Source organism: Botryllus schlosseri, chromosome 14 (assembly GCF_051294905.1).
Source record: "Botryllus schlosseri isolate E-star chromosome 14, Bs_hap1, whole genome shotgun sequence".
Taxonomy (NCBI): domain Eukaryota; kingdom Metazoa; phylum Chordata; class Ascidiacea; order Stolidobranchia; family Styelidae; genus Botryllus; species Botryllus schlosseri.
Genome location: NC_137249.1, coordinates 10,074,789 through 10,094,102, shown reverse-complemented (window position 1 = coordinate 10,094,102; position 19,314 = coordinate 10,074,789). Strand labels below are relative to the sequence as shown.

The window sequence follows — 19,314 nt, the reverse complement described above, 5'->3', positions numbered from 1 at the left end:
CGTGACGGTGGTGCTCAGCTATGTGCGAGCGTGACCATGCGATCGAGAACGATCAGATGGACCACAGCAGCGAAGTTGCACACGCCGGACTGTTTTTGTCCATAACATCAAGGAGTTTGGTACGGTTTCCAGTCAACCAAGAGACCATACCCTCTTCATTGACAATAAACGAGCGTCAACAAACTTGGGGCGCACGTTTTCCATCTACTCTGGATCAAGTTGTGTTGCCGTCTGAAGCATCAGCAGATGAGTCCCGTCATCGTGTGGACGAAGTGATTGTTACAGAGGTGGCTGTTTATGATTTCGCCGTTCCCTTTGCCTCACTCAAGCTGCCTTCCCGTCTTCTCTACATGTCGCACTGTGAAACTTATAGGAGTACAAAGGCGGAGGGGCGGGAAGGCAGGCAAGGTCAGCAGAAACGTGAAGTGGATTGAGTGGAAGTAGTTTTAGCGTTTCGGTGACCCCTTCCCTCACATAGATGCTGTTTTGTGTGTTTTTATGAGTTTTCTGGTCGTTTACATCGCTCTGACTTGTTTATTTCACTGAAAAACATCATCCAAAAAAATCTTATTTTTGGATGTTTTCAAATCTTATTTTTGGAGAATCTCCAAAAATAAAATCCAATATCCAAAAATAAACAGGCCTGATGATGCATAATTATAATTAGGCCTATATCAGAGGCCGAAGGACTCGTAGGCTACACCCCGAAAAAATCTTACCGCTTGAGCATTGTGACGCGAAATATTTTTGCCTGAATATTCGACAGCAAATGTGTGTTCCCTCACTGCGCAGTGCGCATATCGGTATTTAGCGGTCGAATCATAGGCTACTTTCATCCGCTCGATTCCACAATAATGCTGTGCAATGAACAGATAGGGGGATGCCGAAAATGACCAGTTAGCTTATATTGCAGACCCACTATCCTTCCGAATCTTATGTTTCCAGTTGATGAGAGTGTGCATGTGCATTTCATCTAGCTAGGGTAGATAAAAATCTAGTGGCCAATATCGTCATTTAGTAGGCGCTGGTTCCGCTAAATCCTGATCCATCGGAAATGATAAGATCGGTCCGGCGTATCAAACATTCACGCTAGCAGGCTATTTATTGAAAAAAAGTCATTGCTCATTCCCTACGCCGACACTCGAAGGTGACGCCTGGGGCCGAGCAAGCACATTCGCAAGATACGATAGTCGCTTCGACGAAGAATACGCTCAGTTTTCGTCGAGATGGTGGACTAGCCTAGCCAAAAACTTGACGTTTTCTAGTGTCGGTAAAATATATGTTTCAGTAGGCATAAGCACTGCACTTATTAAGCAGCCTTCGGTCTAGAGTTATCAGGACGAATTTTGCAGCAAGATAAAAAGTGAATTTCCAGTCCAACTGACTTCTGACAATTTATTTTAACCTCGTCCGTCTTATCAAGAGCGGCGAAGGTTCGAACATTCGATTGTCAGGCTGCGAAGATTGATTTTTCCAGTGTGCGTACATTTTTCAAGCCTTGCAGTGAAAGCTTTCTGTTGAAATGCGATTTGCACTGTACAAGATGTTCTTGTCAATTAGACACAACATATATTGAATCGGTTGTCAAAGTATAGCAAAAACAGTCGAATGGGTTGTGATGCTGAGGTGACATTCTATCAACCAAAATATCAGCAAAAGATAATCCTCTTGTAGCGCCAGCGGACTGGTGAAAATTTCATGCCTTCGAGCAAGCGAATAATTTTGTAACTTAGTGAAGAAGATGCGCCTAAAACGAAAAGAAATACCCAGCCTATTCGTTACGCAGACTGCAATTTCGTTACGCTTCGTGAAGTTTGTATCTGGTCTTCATCATCTTCGTGAACCAATCGTCAACGAAGCGAATCCATACAGTATTGTCGCTTAGCGACATAGCCTGGCGTATTCATTATTTACGTTGTAGATACTCTGTTGTTTTTCGGTTAGGGATCCGTCTATCTGATAGATGGCGGGCAGAAATGGCGTTAGCACAAGATTTATGTGCAGTGTACTTGACGGAAACTCTTAGGGCAGTATAGAGGGTATATCATGCTGGAAATGTTTGTAAAAACTGCAGTTACCGTATGACATAATAGGCCGAGGTTCAGTTCAGTTTATTAAGAATTTAAAAATTTCCTTCATTTCAAAACACCACAAGACTGCGATACAATGAAATGCGATGTAAACAAGAGATTGATATTACATGTGAGATTGGGAGACCTTACTTGGTCGTTTCGACATCCCCCTATGCTCATTACATGTCATTATCAATATAATCATTGTGTCTGTCTTGTGTATCAAATTGTACGTTATGTGTCTTGAGAGGATATAAGTGACAGAACCACCGATCATAGTATTATACGATAATACAACTTATAACTTGAAACTAGCTGGTTCTGGCTCTGGTTCGTTCGTTAGTATTTTTATCAACTCAACACATCATAAGATTGCGATAAGATGAAAAGATAGCAAGGTTTCGATACAACTTGGAGTAGTCTTTCAACCAGACACCTACCTTGGCCTCCAGGCCTCTAGAACTCGTAAAGAAGGGGCATTTTGCACACTGAATTAAAAGTAACAGAAGACAACATTGCCCGGTATGCAAAATGGAGCAAATATTGCGAGATGATTAAATTGTACTATTATACCATACAAATTTCGCTTCTGGGATTTTAGTGGTGGTGATAAATACCAATAGTATCAATTTTCATTCACTGTTTGAACAATTTTATTCTACTTATCTGCTATAAGCGAACTGTATTTGTATACATGTATATTGTATGTATATTATACTGAGGATAAAATTCCAAAACCCTATGACCTACTCTTACAGATCTTTTATATACGATATCGAATGTACTTTCATTTCGATATTTGTCTCCATAATGAAAATCGTGAAACATGTGCGATTTTGTTCCTGATGTTTATACTGCAAACTTTTGCGTATCCCTGGGCAACAACGTTGTAAAATGAACGAAAGCAACGTGATTGATTTAGCCTCAATTCCATACATTGTACGTTACGCACACATATCGTATTCGATTTCAGACTTAATAACAATAATCCACGCGCTGTTTCTACCTGTTCAGGATGACTATCTATTTATGTTCCCGTTGATAATGAATTCTATCGCCGTCTTAATTTGCCATCAGTCATAGCGGAACTTGCCAGAACGACATGTGTTCGATATCTGCACTTGAGAGTGTCGAGCAAAAGCCGATCGAGGCACATCCTCCGTTAGTGACGCAGTCACAGTCAAACGCAGTCTCGCCGACGTGCGTAAAAGAGGATGATACTCATTTGGACAACGCCGTAAAACCGCGGTCCCGGTACCCATCCGAGAGGGCGAGAGGAATATCTGAAGAATACATGGCGATCACGAAAGCCTGCATTCACGACCACGATTACTACGCGGTCGAAAGAAGAGACCCGTTTCCCCCGCAAGATCACTCTATAACCGCCCCGAAAGATGCGCCGATTCAACCTGATATTTACAAAGCCGGGGTGGAAATAAAACCGGAAATTCACCGCACTAATATCAGAATACGACAACGGCGAATTGTGCGGAAATCGACGATTACTACGGGCGATGTCGGTGCAGCTGGCATCAATACATTTACGCCTACTGTTCCGAAAAAGGAAAATACACAGCAGTCTTTTGCTATTAGAGGCGGTAACGATGTAGTTAAATTAAAAGTTCCATCGCCGCGTCCAAGTATCACGCCTTTTCCGCCTGTTGATAAAACCTCACGGCGTGTGTTTGAAGATTGTAATACATTGGATCGCTGTGATATTCAGACTGGAGAGCAATTCATCATTGAATACAGCCAGAAAACAAACTCCAGCGCCGACTCGGCGTACAATTCGTTGACTGTATCATCGAATTCGCAATCTCAGTATTCTACAAGCAGGCCTCCGTCCGGTGGAAAAAGGAGCGCTACCGGCGGCATATCATCGTCTTCCTCGTCCGATTTCTCGTCCGACGACTGCAGCGACGCTGAAAAGCAACCGACCAACACGTTTACGTTGGAATACTGTGGCGACGCGGAAAGCGTGGCGACCGTGTTAGGGATTGGGGAAGTCAATGACGAAGGAATCGAGTCCGGGAAAAGCCGACAAGTGTCGCGATCAGGGAGAAAAATCAGGAAACACGTGCGGCGGCAAGATGGCGCGGCGCGCGCTAAAGACGAGCAGGAAAAGATGCAATATTTCCCGGCTCCGCCCCCGTCGAAACCGCGGAAAGGTAATCTTATACTTCTATTATTTTGTATACTCAGATATGTTTGATGATGACTACTTTTTCGAAGTACTCCAATAGTTACTTACCCTACCTACTCAAGCGGTTTTGTCTTAGACTAATACCGAATCTATTTGACCAGTTTTTAGACCAAACTATTTACTTGTTGCAATTTGGATTTTTAAACGTAAAAAATAGTTTGGGCATAAATTTGCATCAATTTGACGAGTGAGATTATCATAAGAACCGTGTGAAATAGCCCGCATGTCAAGTAAATATATTTGAAAGATTATAGCTTGTGCAGACTGCAGAGTCATTATAGTCGGCTTGCATTAGTTACGAATTACATCTTGCTATTTCATAAGCAGCCACATCCGCTTTACGTGTATAGTCTACGACAATTTGAATGTATCTACACTTTGTGAAACTGTTTACTTCAGTAATTACTATTAAGACTTGTTTCTACTTCCACTTGAATTAATTTTGACATGCCTTGGAAACTGCCAAATTTACAGAGAGTTACCTCTAGTTCTACTGGAGTAGCAACGCTGACTATTCTTTGACCGTCAGTCAACGCGTTTCTTCGTTGTGTTTCAGGTAGAAACTTCAAGTCTGTGCCCATGCGGCTTCGGGCGTTGCCGACATCCTTTTGGGAGGAACCCAACCAAACGAACGGGACTACTTACACTATTCTTCCTCCCGTGACGCCACTACTTCACCAGCATGAAGATGGGGATATTTACGGTATGTACAATACGTCGAAGCTATGTGCCCTATTCCAACATATCCACTTTTTGCGAGGTGTCGCAATAGCGTGATGAGATTTTCAGATTGCGTGAGCTGCGAGGTTCCGTAACTTCTACTGACTTTAGTGTTTACATAAAATGTGCGATCTGGCTTGAACCGTTTACGTTGTGGCTCACCGGCCCATATTTTGATGTGATATGTCTAGCTATGTCGTTGTATATTTCACATCTCTTTCGTGTGCCGTTTGAGGTTGTGTGCACAAGTTTTGTAGGTGCGCGATAAACGTGTGAGTGCGAGCTATGAATTTTTCAGCAGCGAAGTGACGTAGCTTTTCATTACGATGGAACGACTTTCAATACGTCAGGTGCTGCTTAGTGCTTACCCTCTGCATATGCAATGCAATGATAAAATGCTTCAGCGTACACATGGACTTTCGTGCCTCGTGTTCCTCCACTCTGCGCTGATATAGCACCCAATGGGCTACTATACGTAGTGAATATGATTCCCAGAGTAGTTACATATTGTGTTCGTGTTGTGTTCCTACACTTATCGAAGATTTCATCACTTAGTATCACATCCTTAAATGTTCACAGTTGTCATCCTGTACTTCTGTGTCATTACTCGAGAGTTTTTAATTTTAGAATCTTCCACATCCTCTAGTAGGGCATTCGCATTGGGCAATCGCAGAAAAATGAATCAAGTGTAAAGCATTTTCACCATATACGAGGGTGGGTTCGTATAAATCACCATGTACGATGTAAAACGTGAACCTCCTTACATGGAGTACAATTCCACAATTTGAATTTGCAATAGGCATTTACATTATGCTCGGTCGTACAACTGCAAGCCAGTTATCATCGCCCGCCATTTTATTGTAACAGACATGCCATCGGTTTCTCCCGTCGACGAAAAGGCAATGCGCGGGCCTTCCACGACCGCAAACTGTGACCGTGCCGCGTACCACCCGATCATAAAAGCGGGCGACACCGACCTTCTCCTTCGCCTGTTCGATCACGTCGAGAAAAACGACAGGTCGACCGCAGTACGGAAAAAGAGAGGAAGGTATCAATCTTATTACAGTATAAGCTGATGGTATCAGTGACTGATTCCGATTTGACTTTTACAAATTACCGATGTAGTTATTTGGCGGTAACTATAACTACGTTTTTGTTTAGGTCTGCTAGTTCTAGTTCTAGTTGTGGATTTTGAAAAAAAAAATGTTGCCGAACAATATCTAAACACGTGTCGTCGTTCATTTTGCCTGAATTGTGATACCGATGCTCTGATGTATGGTGATCTTGTAGCCATTGCTAGCTCAGAGTCGTCACTACTAACGTAGCCAGGAGTGGGTTTGGGGGGTCGAAACCCCGCTGATTTCAAATTCGAAATGCGGATCTTCAAAGGTCGTTAGTTCTAACCTCTATAGTTCTAGTGGCGAGTTTCGAAATGTGAGTGGTTCTAGTTCTAGTTATGCATTTTGAAAATTCATCTGATTCCGGTGTCTTTGTGCAGGTCCAAGCGTCCCGAATACGTCAGCATGCCGCCGCGGCGCGCTGGCAATCAAAACCCGTGCATCATAGAGTCCATCACGGAAAAACTGTTCCCGAAACTCAGCCTGGACAACAGGCAGACACTGGCGGCGCTCACGCGCACTTTACCGCGCCGCACGCCGGCGGAAATCATCGGACAAGACGTGAAACTGAGCAACGCTGGCACGGGGATGGTGAACACGGACGAACTGCTGTTGCGTCGCAGCGAAGACGGGATTAATGCGATGTCGGACGCGCGTACTCTGTCCGACTCTTCGCCGATTTTGGTGGAAAGGCCTTCGCGTATTCTGCCGCATCTCGCGCCGCACAAGGATTACTCTCAGCTCCTCACCGAGCTTACCGCCGTCCTTTAGAGGGAATCGAGCGCTTGCGAATGTAAATCGCGTCCACAGGGTTACCCTGGCGACAGCAGTTCGCGATTCTTGTCGAAATTTGAAGACACTTTCTTTGATTTACGATTTCGCTGCCTAATCGTGTTCGAACCATCCGACAGTGTTCTGTGCTAGATCGTTGAAAACCGCACTGTTCCGCATCTGCACCACGGATCGTTCTTATGCACCGACAGTATTACTGAAAATAGAACGCACTGAAGGAGTCAAGATACAAAAGTGACCGAGTGTCGTTCATCTGCCAATATTTTGCTACTGTAATGCACTTACGGCTGATGCTGAAGATATTTATTATTTGCACACGTGTTGGGGTTATTAAATCTTTCGATAAATCTGACGTGCGTCGATCAGTCTGATTCATGCAGGCCTATGTTATGTATAATTTCGGCACTTCAGGGTATAGGCGACATAGCGGTTGTAATATTTAAACGAATGGTTGGGACATAGGCCGGTGTAAATCGACTTCAAATAAACCAGGCACCAGCGTTGATAGCAAATCTAACATGGCCGCTTCGTTATAAATTGAGATTGACATTGATATTGAGAAGTGTAGGTTACTCACTATCAGTGAGAAACCAAAGTTACGGGGCAAATCAACGCATAAGCAGCTATTCGATGCAGGACATCTCCGGAATGTACATCAACAGAACTTTGAAGCATTGCTCTTCTGATTAAAAAAATGTATGTCAGTCACTATTTGAAATTAAGCCGATTCAGTCAAAAGGGTAGCCAACATAATTAATGGAAGTAGGCCTAGGCTACACAGTACATGCACATCACCTCCATAAATTACAGATTTTTACACATAATCATGTATAAAATGCGAGTTACTGACATAATTCAAGCAGACGGTCACTGCGGGCTCAGATAAAAATGTTTGCAAGTTGCAATCTCTAAAAGTGTAGGAAAAAGTGACCATAGAAGAAACTGAAGTGCGGGATTATTTGTAAAAAAAAAAACACGGACTTTTAAGCACGAATCCAGGACTCAAATCCGGTCGTATGGCAATCACAGCCAAGGCATCCAGTTTACACAATTACTTTGCTACTTGTCGATGTGTCAGTATTCATGCATTTTGTACAATAGGCCACAGCGTAGGCTACTAATTCATCGATTCCTGAGCTGCTGACTAGCGCGGCCGCAGTCGTTATATAGTAAATTTGGTAATTATGTAATTAAACAGGTTCTTGGATTGTAATTATGACCGAATGCAGAATGGATTAGACCGTGATGTAGAGACAGATTCATGACATGCTGGTCTAACCCTAACGTCTTTCGCGACACTCGCCACGTCAGTTCTCCCTCCGACCGTGACGGAATCCTTATCCCCCATCACGCCATCACGCATCAGCCATCACCCTTGCTGAGACATCACTATTAGCAAAAATGAGCGCAATGGGAAGTTATAAGTCGGGTAGATTACTTATTCGTATGATGTAGTGTATAGTTTGTTACAGTATAACATATAATCACTAGATGCAGGAGCCAATGACGCGAGCACGGTAGTGACGTCGTATGACTACATGGTTTCGTGTGAACTCCTGAAATTCCGGTGTGTAACGACGTGGTAGCGATAAATGCAGCGTTTCTGCAATATAACATGCTCAAAAAGTTTACATATGTATAGTTGAGTAAACCATGAATGGAAAACATGATTTTCACTGGTTATGTAGCTCACTAGACCTGTTACTGCGGAGGTTCCATTGGATTACGGGGCGAATGACAAAAATGAGTGCGGAGATTATATATGTTGACTTCTACATGCTCTATTCTATTAGTTGAATGATCATATCAATCATAGTGTCAAACCTCTCAATATTTTCTATTTTTCTGGCTCAGACCACACAGAACACGTAAGTCTCCGCAGGCCCTTGAGTTGGCGCATGACTCCTCAATCACCATCACACGTTAGCCCAGACGTGGGCGCTTCAGCGGCTGCTAGCGAAGAAGCGCGGGCGGTGATCGGCGGAGTGTTGCCTATCAATTTGCGGAGTTTAGCCTCCAATGTCAATTTTCCGAACAGGATATCCGGCGCTTAATATGTTTTATATTTACTTGATTGGATTTGTTTTCGTACTCGTAAAATCATTTAGTTCCATCCTTTTGTGCGGACGTAAGCTCAATGTTTCGGCTATGAAGTAATTTTGTATATTCCGATACAATTCTTTGACGGTTTTATTCCTAATGTTGAGGGGAAGCGGTATCTGTTGAGGTGAAGCTGTAGCAGTATCCTGTGATGATAGATGTGATGTTAATGACTGATAAGCAACTGAACATCGCAAGACTACGCTAATCAAGTTTTCTTGGAGTCGTTAGTAACCTAGATTACCTTTAAGTGTGGGACCTATACGTCTTATTACTAATTAGACGTATAGGTCCCACACTTCCCTACTGGAATCTCGGTACGTTTTGCCTAATATAAAAAGTAAGCAGCGATGATTCTACAAGTTGTGAGCACAGGACACCGATTCCATACTATACATACTTTGTGGTGGGCCTATCTATACGATACTTGGTTCAATCGAGTTGATTAGGGCTTTCAGTGAAATGTATAGACGGAGTTCATTCTCTATCAATGATCCTGGAGTTGTCATTGTCATATTAGGTGCGAGCATCGGTCCTTGCATGAATGAGTGACTATAGTGGTCTGCGGTAGCAAGTACAATCCAGTAACAGTCTAACTATATACTGAACACACGTTTCAACTTCTTTGATGAAAATCCAGAAGACAGTAAGGAAACAGACAAGATCTAAGTAATAGACCGGCTTGGATGATTTGAATACCGTATACATCAATGTCAAGTAAAATGGGTTCGAATGGCTGAAACGGGTATCTAATTATGCTCTAATGGCTATTTTACTGTAATTCCATGATGACTTCTGGAGGAATATTGAAATTGGAAGCTACAGCGATATCTATAGATGGCAGACCGCCAGATCCCGAGCAAGGCTCTGATAGGTTGGTTTCCCATTTAAATGTGTGTAATTTCATTGATTGTGTGTGGGTGCTGGATTCATTTCTCAAATTTCAACATTCGCCATAGGCTCATAGGCTTTTTCATTTCGAAGGCTTTTAGTCAGATTCAGTCCTGAAGGAAGCGGCCAGAATTTCTGCAGAGGTTGAAGCGCTTCAACCATTCTTGAAATTGTGGTCTTGTCTGTGTGATTTAGAAATTATGTTTGTTCGGCTTATTTAACTATTTCATTCTATTGCTATAGTTATCTAACTGTGGTGCAATCAATAAATAGCTGATTGTTCCTGATAACAAAACGCTACCATGCTGTCGGCAAAGCAACAAGAGTTCGGCGATGTCAGCGGCCTAACATCAGCCTCGAAATCTGTCGGGATACAAGAACAAAAGAGTATCGTAACAATAGCAGAGACTTCTGGAACAAACCAAGTGCCACAAATGCGAGTTCTTCAAGCCGTTGTCAGCAAATCCGTACCTCGCCAAGACCACATCACAACGTTTAATGAACAAACAATGCAAATATTGCGCGCCATTCCTTCACACAGTTTAAGTGAAGTGGTATGTTCTGATACAGCTTGTGTATTTTGGATTGTCAAATTATTTTTCGCTTATATCCTATTAGCAGGTAATTGCACCTCATACCAATTCCACTCCAACATGCATCACAAGATTTCCTTTATCAAGTCCCAAGAAAGGTAAGTAATATTCTCTTCGGTATTGTGGTGTATTCAAAGCTGCCATTCGGCCAGTAATGTTATTTATGTATTTATTTATTAGTTTTGTGCGAATATTTGTAAAATTTGTGTCATTTTAATTTACAGGGACCGTCATTTCTATACCCACCGGTAGAATTGTCACCCAAACTTCAGGAGCAGCGAAGCTCAGAGTAGGCGACACTGTTGTTATCCCCACGAAGACATTGCACTCCATCAAGCCTGAAAAAGTTCAAGCATCCGAACCGATTGTCTTGAAAAACGTAGATATTCAATTCCATTTTTCCTGTGGTTTCACACTTCTTTTCGATTCCGTTTTTGCGGCAGCCGGCGGATGTATGATATAATGATTGTGACACCGCTCCCTGCAATGTAATCTTGATGCATCACTCTTGTTTCCCATTATCATGTGACTTGGCTGCCGTCTGGATTCCCTTATTTATCAAATTCAATGGAATAATTGCAGCCTGCATCCCTTAATTCAAACGACCGACATTTTGGCAGGAAATGTGTTATACGATTTTGACGCTGAAGCGGAAATTTTTAATCTCCGAAGTTTAAAGACCATTTAAATGTGTTGCGCTCTGAAGTGTGCATTGATAGTATTTATGCAGAGGAGAGATATAAAAGTATGTTCAAGATTCACATTTAACAGAAGGATAATATTGAAATTCTGCATAATTTCTTATGTCACTGCATATCGATTGTGAATTGTGGTTTTGTTTAGCTGACGACTTCCCCATGCATTGATTCCTTGTTAGGTTTGTGATATCAATAACAAGCGTGTTTCCACTGCTTCCTTGTTCATATCCATATATCAATTGTACTTGTCCATATGTTTGTACTCGAGTTGGAACTGTTGTATATTTTACGACTAGGGCTGGGCACAATGATTCGAGTACTCGAATCCGAATCCGAATCGAGTATTCATTTTAATGATTCGAGTCGAGTAGTAAAATACGATTTTTTCGAGTACTGAAATTATACGCTCATCGCCACAGGAAGTTAATTTATCAACGAGAATTATAGTTTTGATACTAATTTTCACTGTTGAACCCCTGAAACGTAGTTTGGCCGACTGGCCGTAACGTAGCATACGAAACATATAGTACAAAGCTACGAAAGTTACTGGAAGCAGCACATTTCCGAAGTCATGATCATCCTACAACATTGTCACCAAGTGCAATGAAATCGGTATGGCCGAAAAAATACCGAAGTATCTTTAATGTGATAGATAAAAGGCATATTCTTTGTGGTCGCATAAAAGGTACATATTTGAACTTTGACATATTATATTCTGTTATGACGTCATAATGAGTGATACTCGATTACTCGACTCGAAGCATATTAGGTGATTCAGAATCGAATCACTCAGGTACTCGATTTTGCCCAGCCCTATTTACGACATGATTCACCTAGAGTCTCATCCTACAAAAGTTCTGTCCTGGGTTGCGCTGTACGCATGCTACCATGCTCTGTTAGTTACATGCGGGCAGTAAAGTCTGCTTTGGTGGTGTAATGAATATGGATCTAATTAGTGTTGTTGATGCTCTCTCAATGATTTATTGGACATGTTGTTGGCTGTTTTGTTATTTGCTGCAATGACCATAGTCCATAAGTAGAGTTACCATTACTGTCTTACAGAACTTCTACAGTTTTATTACATAAGGACTATCAAGGTTGACTAGAGTTACCTCACTTATCCCAGTACTGTAAGTTAACGGTAATGTTTGTCACATATTAAATGAGTCCTTTATCTTTTGCATGCATGTTGTAAGATTACCAAGCATTACAAATCATAGCTGTAAGATTGCTAAATATTGTTCACACAGTCATCCGGACAACTGCTGTTTACTCCAACAAAACTGATTCAGTCACAAATGGACACAACAGTAATGACAAGCCCGGTTGCGATGCGTTCTCATATGCCGCAGGAGCACAGTATTTCAACGCGAGGTATCCACGCTTCCCCTGCCCGTGCTGAAGCTGCATCTCCCATGGTTTGGACACCGAGGTACGCCTGCGAAATGCCCTCATTTACCGAATTCATTTGCATATAATTTTGTTATTTACAGTCCTCGTTATAAACGCTCGGTAGACACATCCCACCAAGATACTCCAGAAACGTTAGTGATTTTGGTTAATGATTTGTCGGTGATCTGGTCGACATGGCACTCTCTGTTTATCGTTTAGTGTAAAAAGGAATCGGCGAACTCCAGGCGCTGAAAAAGGAAATAAGGGACTGAGGCACTTCGCAATGCTGGTGTGCGAAAAAGTCAAGCAAAAAAACACCACGACGTACAACGAAGTAGCCGACGAACTTGTAACAGAGTACAGTAATTCACAAAGCCATTTGAATGATCAGGTATGATTTATTTCTTCTAAGACGTAGCAGTTATACCAATGCACACTTAATATTCCACAGTGGTAGCAATTGAGAACGGCCAAAGTTCAACGTTCGGCATTGCATGCCTATTGCAATTATATGCCCACATCATTGAACGAACATTGAAAAGCAGATCAGCGGGGATAGGCACTGCCATTGGGCAGTACGAATCACTGATTCCAAATTGATTCAAGACATGTTTAATGCTGTCCAATTTCAATTGGGCATTTCGAGTCTAATCAGGTGCATAGTGCATGACCACATTGAATGACTTGTGCGAGTCATACATTATTATGTGTGCTGTGTGCACGATGTTCAAGACGCCAGTATTTTCAGCTACCTCCACCTGTTTTTAATTTCAGTCGATTCCATAAATATGGTATATGGTGGAATGGTGCATCCTGCACCTTAGGGTCATATATACATTATTGGTGGTGTGCGATGAATTTATATCAAAATGTTCGCTACATGCTAGGAACACATACCGACCTTTTCTGGTTGCTGGACACTCGAGGTTTAAAGTATCATGCAATTGTTCATTGTCTTTCCTGTGACTCACCATTGTAGGCACTCTCTTTTGAATAGAAATTATATGACTGTGAGAGTAGTGTGCGTGTATGTTGATTGTTCGAGGCATCAAATGAGTCTATTTACCTAGTGGACGCCATTTGCTTAGTATGACTTGGCCGTCAATAGTATAGTTCCTGTGTGGGTAAAAGCACCATAGCTGTCAAGACCATTTAAATCAGTAATTTCAACTAGTGCTCCACAGTTTATAGCATTCCAATGCTGTCGGATGGTAGATATTTACTACCATACCGGTGCCCATAACTTAATCATTACTCATAGGATGATGGTGGTATATTTGTGTTGGGACCTTCATCAGTTATGTCATCTCACAGAGTGACTCAAGTTAGTTTGAGTCTGAGATTTTCAAATAATTAATTGAGTCATAGGCAAGGCTGACTAAAAATCAGATCACTGAGATATCCGGGAATTCGTGGGGTTTTTGAACCTGGTGTCCGATCTTTGTGTCATGACTTGAATGAAATTCAAGATCTCATTTGCATTGGTTGATGTCGGTCAGATGGAAAACCTGTAATGCTCATTCAGTTCATTTGGGTTGCTTTGTCAGTTATTGGTGTTGACTGTTGACCAATCCATGTCCAATCACTTGTTGATTGCATCAAGACTGTTGATCGTGGCCCTAGCTTAGGCAGAAACTCGGTGCAGTTTTTTATTGTGCATTTTATCTGTGCCTGTTTATTGGATATCGTCAACGAATTTTAGTTGATATGCATTTGTTTATGTTTGTTGGATACGAGTGCCCGATGTCTGTTATGCCTGTATGTCAGTCTAATAGCTTTAAACTTGGATTGTGTGGTGTTAGTTGTAATATGAGTATGCTTTTGAACAAAGAAAGGATGTCAGGACTTACTGTTAAGCCTTGATGACGCATAAGCAGACGGATATCACATGTATGTAGCCTTGAAACTTTTTGTCCGAATCCTACTAGTATAAGAGTATCATATTCAATCATACAAAAACCGTTACCAGTAACGCACCCACTATGTGGGTAGATGTATTTTAAATTAAATCACAACGCTCTTGCTTATAACCATCGACAATATATTTGCAGCAATATGATCAAAAGAACATTCGAAGAAGAGTATACGATGCGTTGAACGTTCTCATGGCCATGAACATCATATACAAAGACAAAAAAGATATTCATTGGGTCGGTCTACCCACGAATTCTGTGCAAGAATTGAAGACATTACAGGTGAAAATTTGAGCCAGTAGTTGTTCAGGCGGCATTTGAAGACACCTTCCCAGACTAAATGCATTTCTTGAATCTGTGGCTACCAGGAAACCAGCAGTGTAGAGAGTATTCAACGACCGACTGCTTTGTATAGACATTGTTTTGATTCCGCCTTTTCAATGCCTCATTGCCATCTCTCCTTTCCTGTCCCATTTCGCTAGTCACGTCATTCGTGAGCAGCTGGTTGCTGTAGGCCGTTTGCAGTATGCGCGTTAATTCCTAAATGTCAGTAATTTTGTTGAATTATTCATGTTTCGGTACCTAACCTTGCACGTGACATTGCCAATCTCGGTTCAGACGGAAAAGAGCCAACGGGAATTGCGGATAAAACAGAAAACGGCTCAGTTGCACGAGCTCATATTGCAGGTAAGCGGGGTCCGATTGCGCCCAGTGCGACGCATCTCACTCGGCGCTGCTTTTTTCAGCAAATCGCATTCAAGAGTCTAGTCGCAAGAAACCGAATGAGACAACAGATGCAGGGCCCGCCCCCCGCAAATTCGACAATACAACTACCTTTTATTATTGTTAATACCAGTAAAAAGACTGTTATCGATTGCAGCATTTCCAACGACAAGTATGTTGGAACGCCCTTGGGCAAACACTCTTTACACTGTCAGATCAGCGTGTACCTGCCAGATCACTCGACAGTTGTATTTTTCATTCGATCTTGTGTGCTTCCATTGTCCATCAATTTCCAAGTCATTTAGGCAGTTGTCGGTATGGTAGAATTGTGGCACAATTGAGGCAAATAGCCACTCTGCTCAATGAATTCGTGACGACGTGTATAGATAGTCTATTGGACCCCCGAAACGTTTCAACTCTGCATAACACCGAGATTGATTGCCGCTTTGAGTGTTTAAAGGTTGCCCATCTGGTCAGTCGATTTGAAATAGCCAATCATGGCGTTTCGTTTGGTGACGGACCTTCACTGAGTTGAACCCCACTTTAACGTCGAGAGTCTCTATGTAGGGCTAACAAGGTTGAATGAGCTGCTAGGAATGTAGTACGATTGTTTACGGCACTTGAACGCATTCAATGGTGCTGCTTTAAATGATTAAAAGTGAACTAATTACGGGAATACGATTTGTGATCTGGATTTACAACCTTTTAGCAATGAAATGTGCTAGTTGCAAGCTCATTTAAGCCTGTGCGAGACTGGATTCGTGACCTTTTCTCTCCTATTTCATGTATTGACTAACTTGCAGTTGTCATATTCTACTGGTTTGGGTTGCACCCACATCTCGTAATCATAGTCGTGCTCCTCAAGTAGCCGTGTAGCTGTAAAAGTGCACTTGCGGTCAAGTTAGACATAGTATCTTTTGAAGGAAACCGAAGCTTCTTGAAACTGTAGTAAAGTAGCTGTAGCATTTTGAAATGGATGCCCGTGACTTGTAATGCTATAAAGTACAGTAATTTCAAAATTGGGTACATTGCCTCGTGGATGAATATCTTGAGTGTAGGCTTGGTCACGTGGCCTGTATTTGAGCTGTGTCAATCAATGGAACATAGCAATATACTTCCCATATCAAACCTAAAATAGTTGAAATTTATCCAATTTTGTCTTGGGCAATATTCATTTGAAGCATTTTGCCTTTGCAGATATGAATACCTCTTCAACTTTGATAATACATTTGAAATCCACGATGATATCGAAGTGCTCAAGCGTATGGGAATGGCGTACGGATTAGAAAACGGTGTGTGTAGCAGGCAAAACTTGAATGCTGCCAAACAATTGGTTCCACCTGTTCTTCAGCCATATTTGGAAGGTATTATAGCAATTGTGCTTCTTTGTTATACCAGGCTTGATCATTTTAAATTTTCAGACATGGCAACAAGTTCGGAAACAAATGACGGCGGCGAATATTCAGGACAAAGTTCTAGGTACGCCTGAAATGAGTTTTAAGTTTTATTGACGTTAGTACCAAAGCATGCTCTTAAGGAATATCGCTTGCCCAAGTTCAACACAAGTGTATGTAACACTGTAACAGTGTTAGGATGACTCGAGTCCTAGTCGATGTTGTATCAAATGACTTGCCTTGACTCGGTAGGGTTTTTTAATTCACTTTTCAAGTCTTAACATTCGATAACTATATTCAGTGAGAAATTTATTTTACATCCTCGAAATAGATTTCTCCCCGTTGAGTACGAGGTGTGTACAGTATGAAACGGCCAAAGCCTCAGACAAAGCATCATCTCCGATTCTCCACAGATAAATGCTGCTTGAATCAAACTACACACGTAGGATTTATTGTGGACTAACTCACGTCAGCGCTTCTCTTGGGAACTCACAAAAATCTCCTTGATTCGTATTTTCCTAGTAGCACGCACGCCAATGGCATGGCCTCAGAAGTGACTTGATTTGACTCAACAGTTCTCAACCTTTGATACATGATTCCCCCCCTTAACTAGCCATACTTTGCTTCATGCCACCTCATAAAATAGAGTACTAAAAAGAACTGTGCCTGACTTGGATATTTTGTTAACATATAACAGTTGGGTGAATAGTTGGCAGCGCCCCTAGCTTCAATCCGAGCCCGGACGATGTTCAAACACTATAAGAGAAGTGCGGTCGCCACCTTACAATCTTTCATCGGTCTCTGTACATTGTACAATGTCACAAATTCAAGTGAATGATTAAAACGCCTTGTTGAATTGTGACATCGGTTATGAATGTAAGTACTGTGAGTCTGATGGCTGCTCATGTTTCTATCAGATATGAAGTTGTAGATCACCGTAGGTCTGCACCCCCTGAACATTATCTTGAAGGTAGCATTTATTCATTATTGCGTTTCATGAAATTCTAAAGCTATATTGTTCCACCTGTTTGAGATTGCCTCTTACGTACCCCAGACAACAGCAGTTCAATTAACACTAAAACACACAGCAGAGTATTCACACCTACACTGTTCAGTGTTCATGCAGCTGACGACGTCCCATACTACCACTAGGGGAGAGCAATTGAAACCAATTATACTCGGAAAAGAGGCGGTATTACTAGTTCCAGAATATTTCAAACACAAGTACAGTAGACAAAACAACTATTTACAACAGTTGAACAATGTCTCAAGTAATGTGTGAATCATCATTGTCAAAAGCATTTGCATCCAATGTTCCCTCCAAGCTGCGCACGTGCGCAAATGCGCAGTGCTTTCACGGTCTCTGCGCACAGGAAATATGAGTTGCGCACAAAAAATCTGAAGTGATGACCTTTTTTTAAGTCGTTACGCACTGTTTTCCAAGGGTTTGCGCAGTGAGTTGGTGAGTGTGCGCAGACTCGTCAAAAATTAGAGGGAACATTGTTTGCATCCATATAGTAATTCAAATAAAACTAAAAATATTGTACTGGGAAATTTTGAGATGACTAGACTTTTTTTTAAAGACTTGACTCTGGTCGAAATACGCTGAGAAATATAGGATAATATATTAAAGGGGTCTCGGCACTGGTACGTTGTCAGGCACCATATTTGTATGATACTGTCAGTGTTTGAAGACCTGAAAAGTGCACAAGTAACGGAGTCATACTCGTGCATCGTAATAGTCTTCCTGAAATGTTTAGTCGGGATATAAAAGCCTCTGATATATTAATGCGTATTTCTCAAAATGTTTTATTTACTTCATTTCGATTTGGTGATAGTCGCCTTCTTTTCCAGTCATAAAAGCCTCGCCAGTTGCGGCAACGACATCCTGTCCCAGGACAAAACGCTGCGTGACTGCGATTCGATCCTGATGATCCAGGAAAGGTCCGACGACTCGCAGCCGCAAGAACTTCAACGCGCCGTCAAAGCAGAGTTTCAATTCGGTCATTCAATGTCGCCGATGAACCTAAACACGTGACTGCCGGGCGCGGGTAACCGACTGGAAGCCCGACGGCCACGTCCTCTCGTAGAAGGGTTGCGTCGGAGCTGTCCTCGGCGGGACAATTCGTAATATTTTATCATTAGCGTCCCGCGCAAAGGTCGCCGGCGGTTCGCCATGCGCGAATTCGCTTCGGCCGCCGCCGGGAGACGGTCGAAGGAAAGTAGTTGGACGTTCCGCTAATCAGGATGCATGAAGCGTGATGAAACAAACAAACGACACTAATAATAAATGGTTAAGCATGTTGGTAATCAGGTTTTATTTCTTACTGGTTTTGTTGCCGTATTGTGACCTGGGTGATTTCAATGATAGTTCCTGTACCCTCCTTCGTGCGGGGTCGTTGGTTTTTTGCGTCGGCTGTTAGTGAGGGTCTGACCGGGGAAATTTTCTCTGGGCTCCGTGCCGTGGAAAGCGTCGTCAGGGTGATCTGATAAGTAGAATATTCTCGTGTAGAATTGAATTTGAATAACAGGCTGAATAAGCATTCCGTTCTCAGAACGTGGGAGACGAGGCACCGCTGTATTTAGGACTAACGTCGCGTAATGCGAGCAGTTCGGTTGTTTACATTGTTATTAGCGTCCGTGCAGACAGACTAGTATATTTACAATTTTGATCATCCCGAAACACCGGAAGATTGCGATGCAAT

At 42.2% G+C, this 19,314-nt stretch overlaps 3 protein-coding genes across 4 annotated transcripts in view; 2 read left to right on the top strand and 1 right to left on the bottom strand.

The window, feature by feature from the left end:
* Positions 1–2,364, bottom strand: part of LOC145455042 (uncharacterized) — a 137,371-nt gene extending 135,007 nt beyond the window's left edge. Inside the window, exon 1 of the mRNA XM_080333000.1 lies at positions 2,360–2,364. The gene's annotated coding sequence lies outside the window, so the exon portion shown is untranslated. The remainder of the gene's footprint in view (positions 1–2,359) is intronic.
* Positions 1,585–7,257, top strand: LOC145455036 (uncharacterized). The gene is made up of 4 exons (XM_080332992.1): positions 1,585–4,240; positions 4,832–4,978; positions 5,863–6,043; positions 6,494–7,257. The coding sequence occupies exons 1-4, from the start codon at positions 3,175–3,177 to the stop codon at positions 6,882–6,884; spliced, it is 1,785 nt and encodes a 594-aa protein (XP_080189118.1). The 5' UTR covers positions 1,585–3,174; the 3' UTR covers positions 6,885–7,257.
* A 2,166-nt stretch (positions 7,258–9,423) lies between these two features.
* LOC145455634 (transcription factor Dp-1-like) lies at positions 9,424–18,993 on the top strand. 2 transcript variants are annotated; one of them, XM_080333614.1, is made up of 12 exons: positions 9,424–10,450; positions 10,518–10,587; positions 10,714–10,868; positions 12,438–12,619; positions 12,681–12,731; positions 12,799–12,970; positions 14,631–14,774; positions 15,111–15,179; positions 15,239–15,387; positions 16,413–16,579; positions 16,637–16,694; positions 18,464–18,993. In XM_080333614.1, exons 1-12 carry the CDS (start codon positions 10,199–10,201, stop codon positions 18,645–18,647), a joined length of 1,653 nt encoding a protein of 550 aa, XP_080189740.1. In that variant the 5' UTR covers positions 9,424–10,198; the 3' UTR covers positions 18,648–18,993. The 2 variants fall into 2 exon arrangements, with proteins under 2 accessions (XP_080189740.1, XP_080189739.1); XM_080333613.1 differs by having other exon boundaries at positions 9,430–10,450; positions 10,515–10,587.
* Positions 18,994–19,314: the final 321 nt, after the last annotated feature.

Excerpts from the sequence above, each read along its gene's own strand:
- LOC145455036 (XM_080332992.1), top strand. The coding sequence starts at position 3,175 with ATGTGTTCGATATCTGCACTTGAGAGTGTCGAGCAAAAGCCGATCGAG. Across the intron at positions 4,241-4,831 it reads CCCGTCGAAACCGCGGAAAG|GTAGAAACTTCAAGTCTGTG; the intron begins GTAATCTTATAC and ends GTTGTGTTTCAG. Across the intron at positions 6,044-6,493 it reads GTACGGAAAAAGAGAGGAAG|GTCCAAGCGTCCCGAATACG; the intron begins GTATCAATCTTA and ends GTCTTTGTGCAG.
- LOC145455634 (XM_080333613.1), top strand. The coding sequence starts at position 10,199 with ATGCTGTCGGCAAAGCAACAAGAGTTCGGCGATGTCAGCGGCCTAACA. Across the intron at positions 15,388-16,412 it reads TGCAGCATTTCCAACGACAA|ATATGAATACCTCTTCAACT; the intron begins GTATGTTGGAAC and ends TTGCCTTTGCAG. Across the intron at positions 16,695-18,463 it reads TATTCAGGACAAAGTTCTAG|TCATAAAAGCCTCGCCAGTT; the intron begins GTACGCCTGAAA and ends CTTCTTTTCCAG.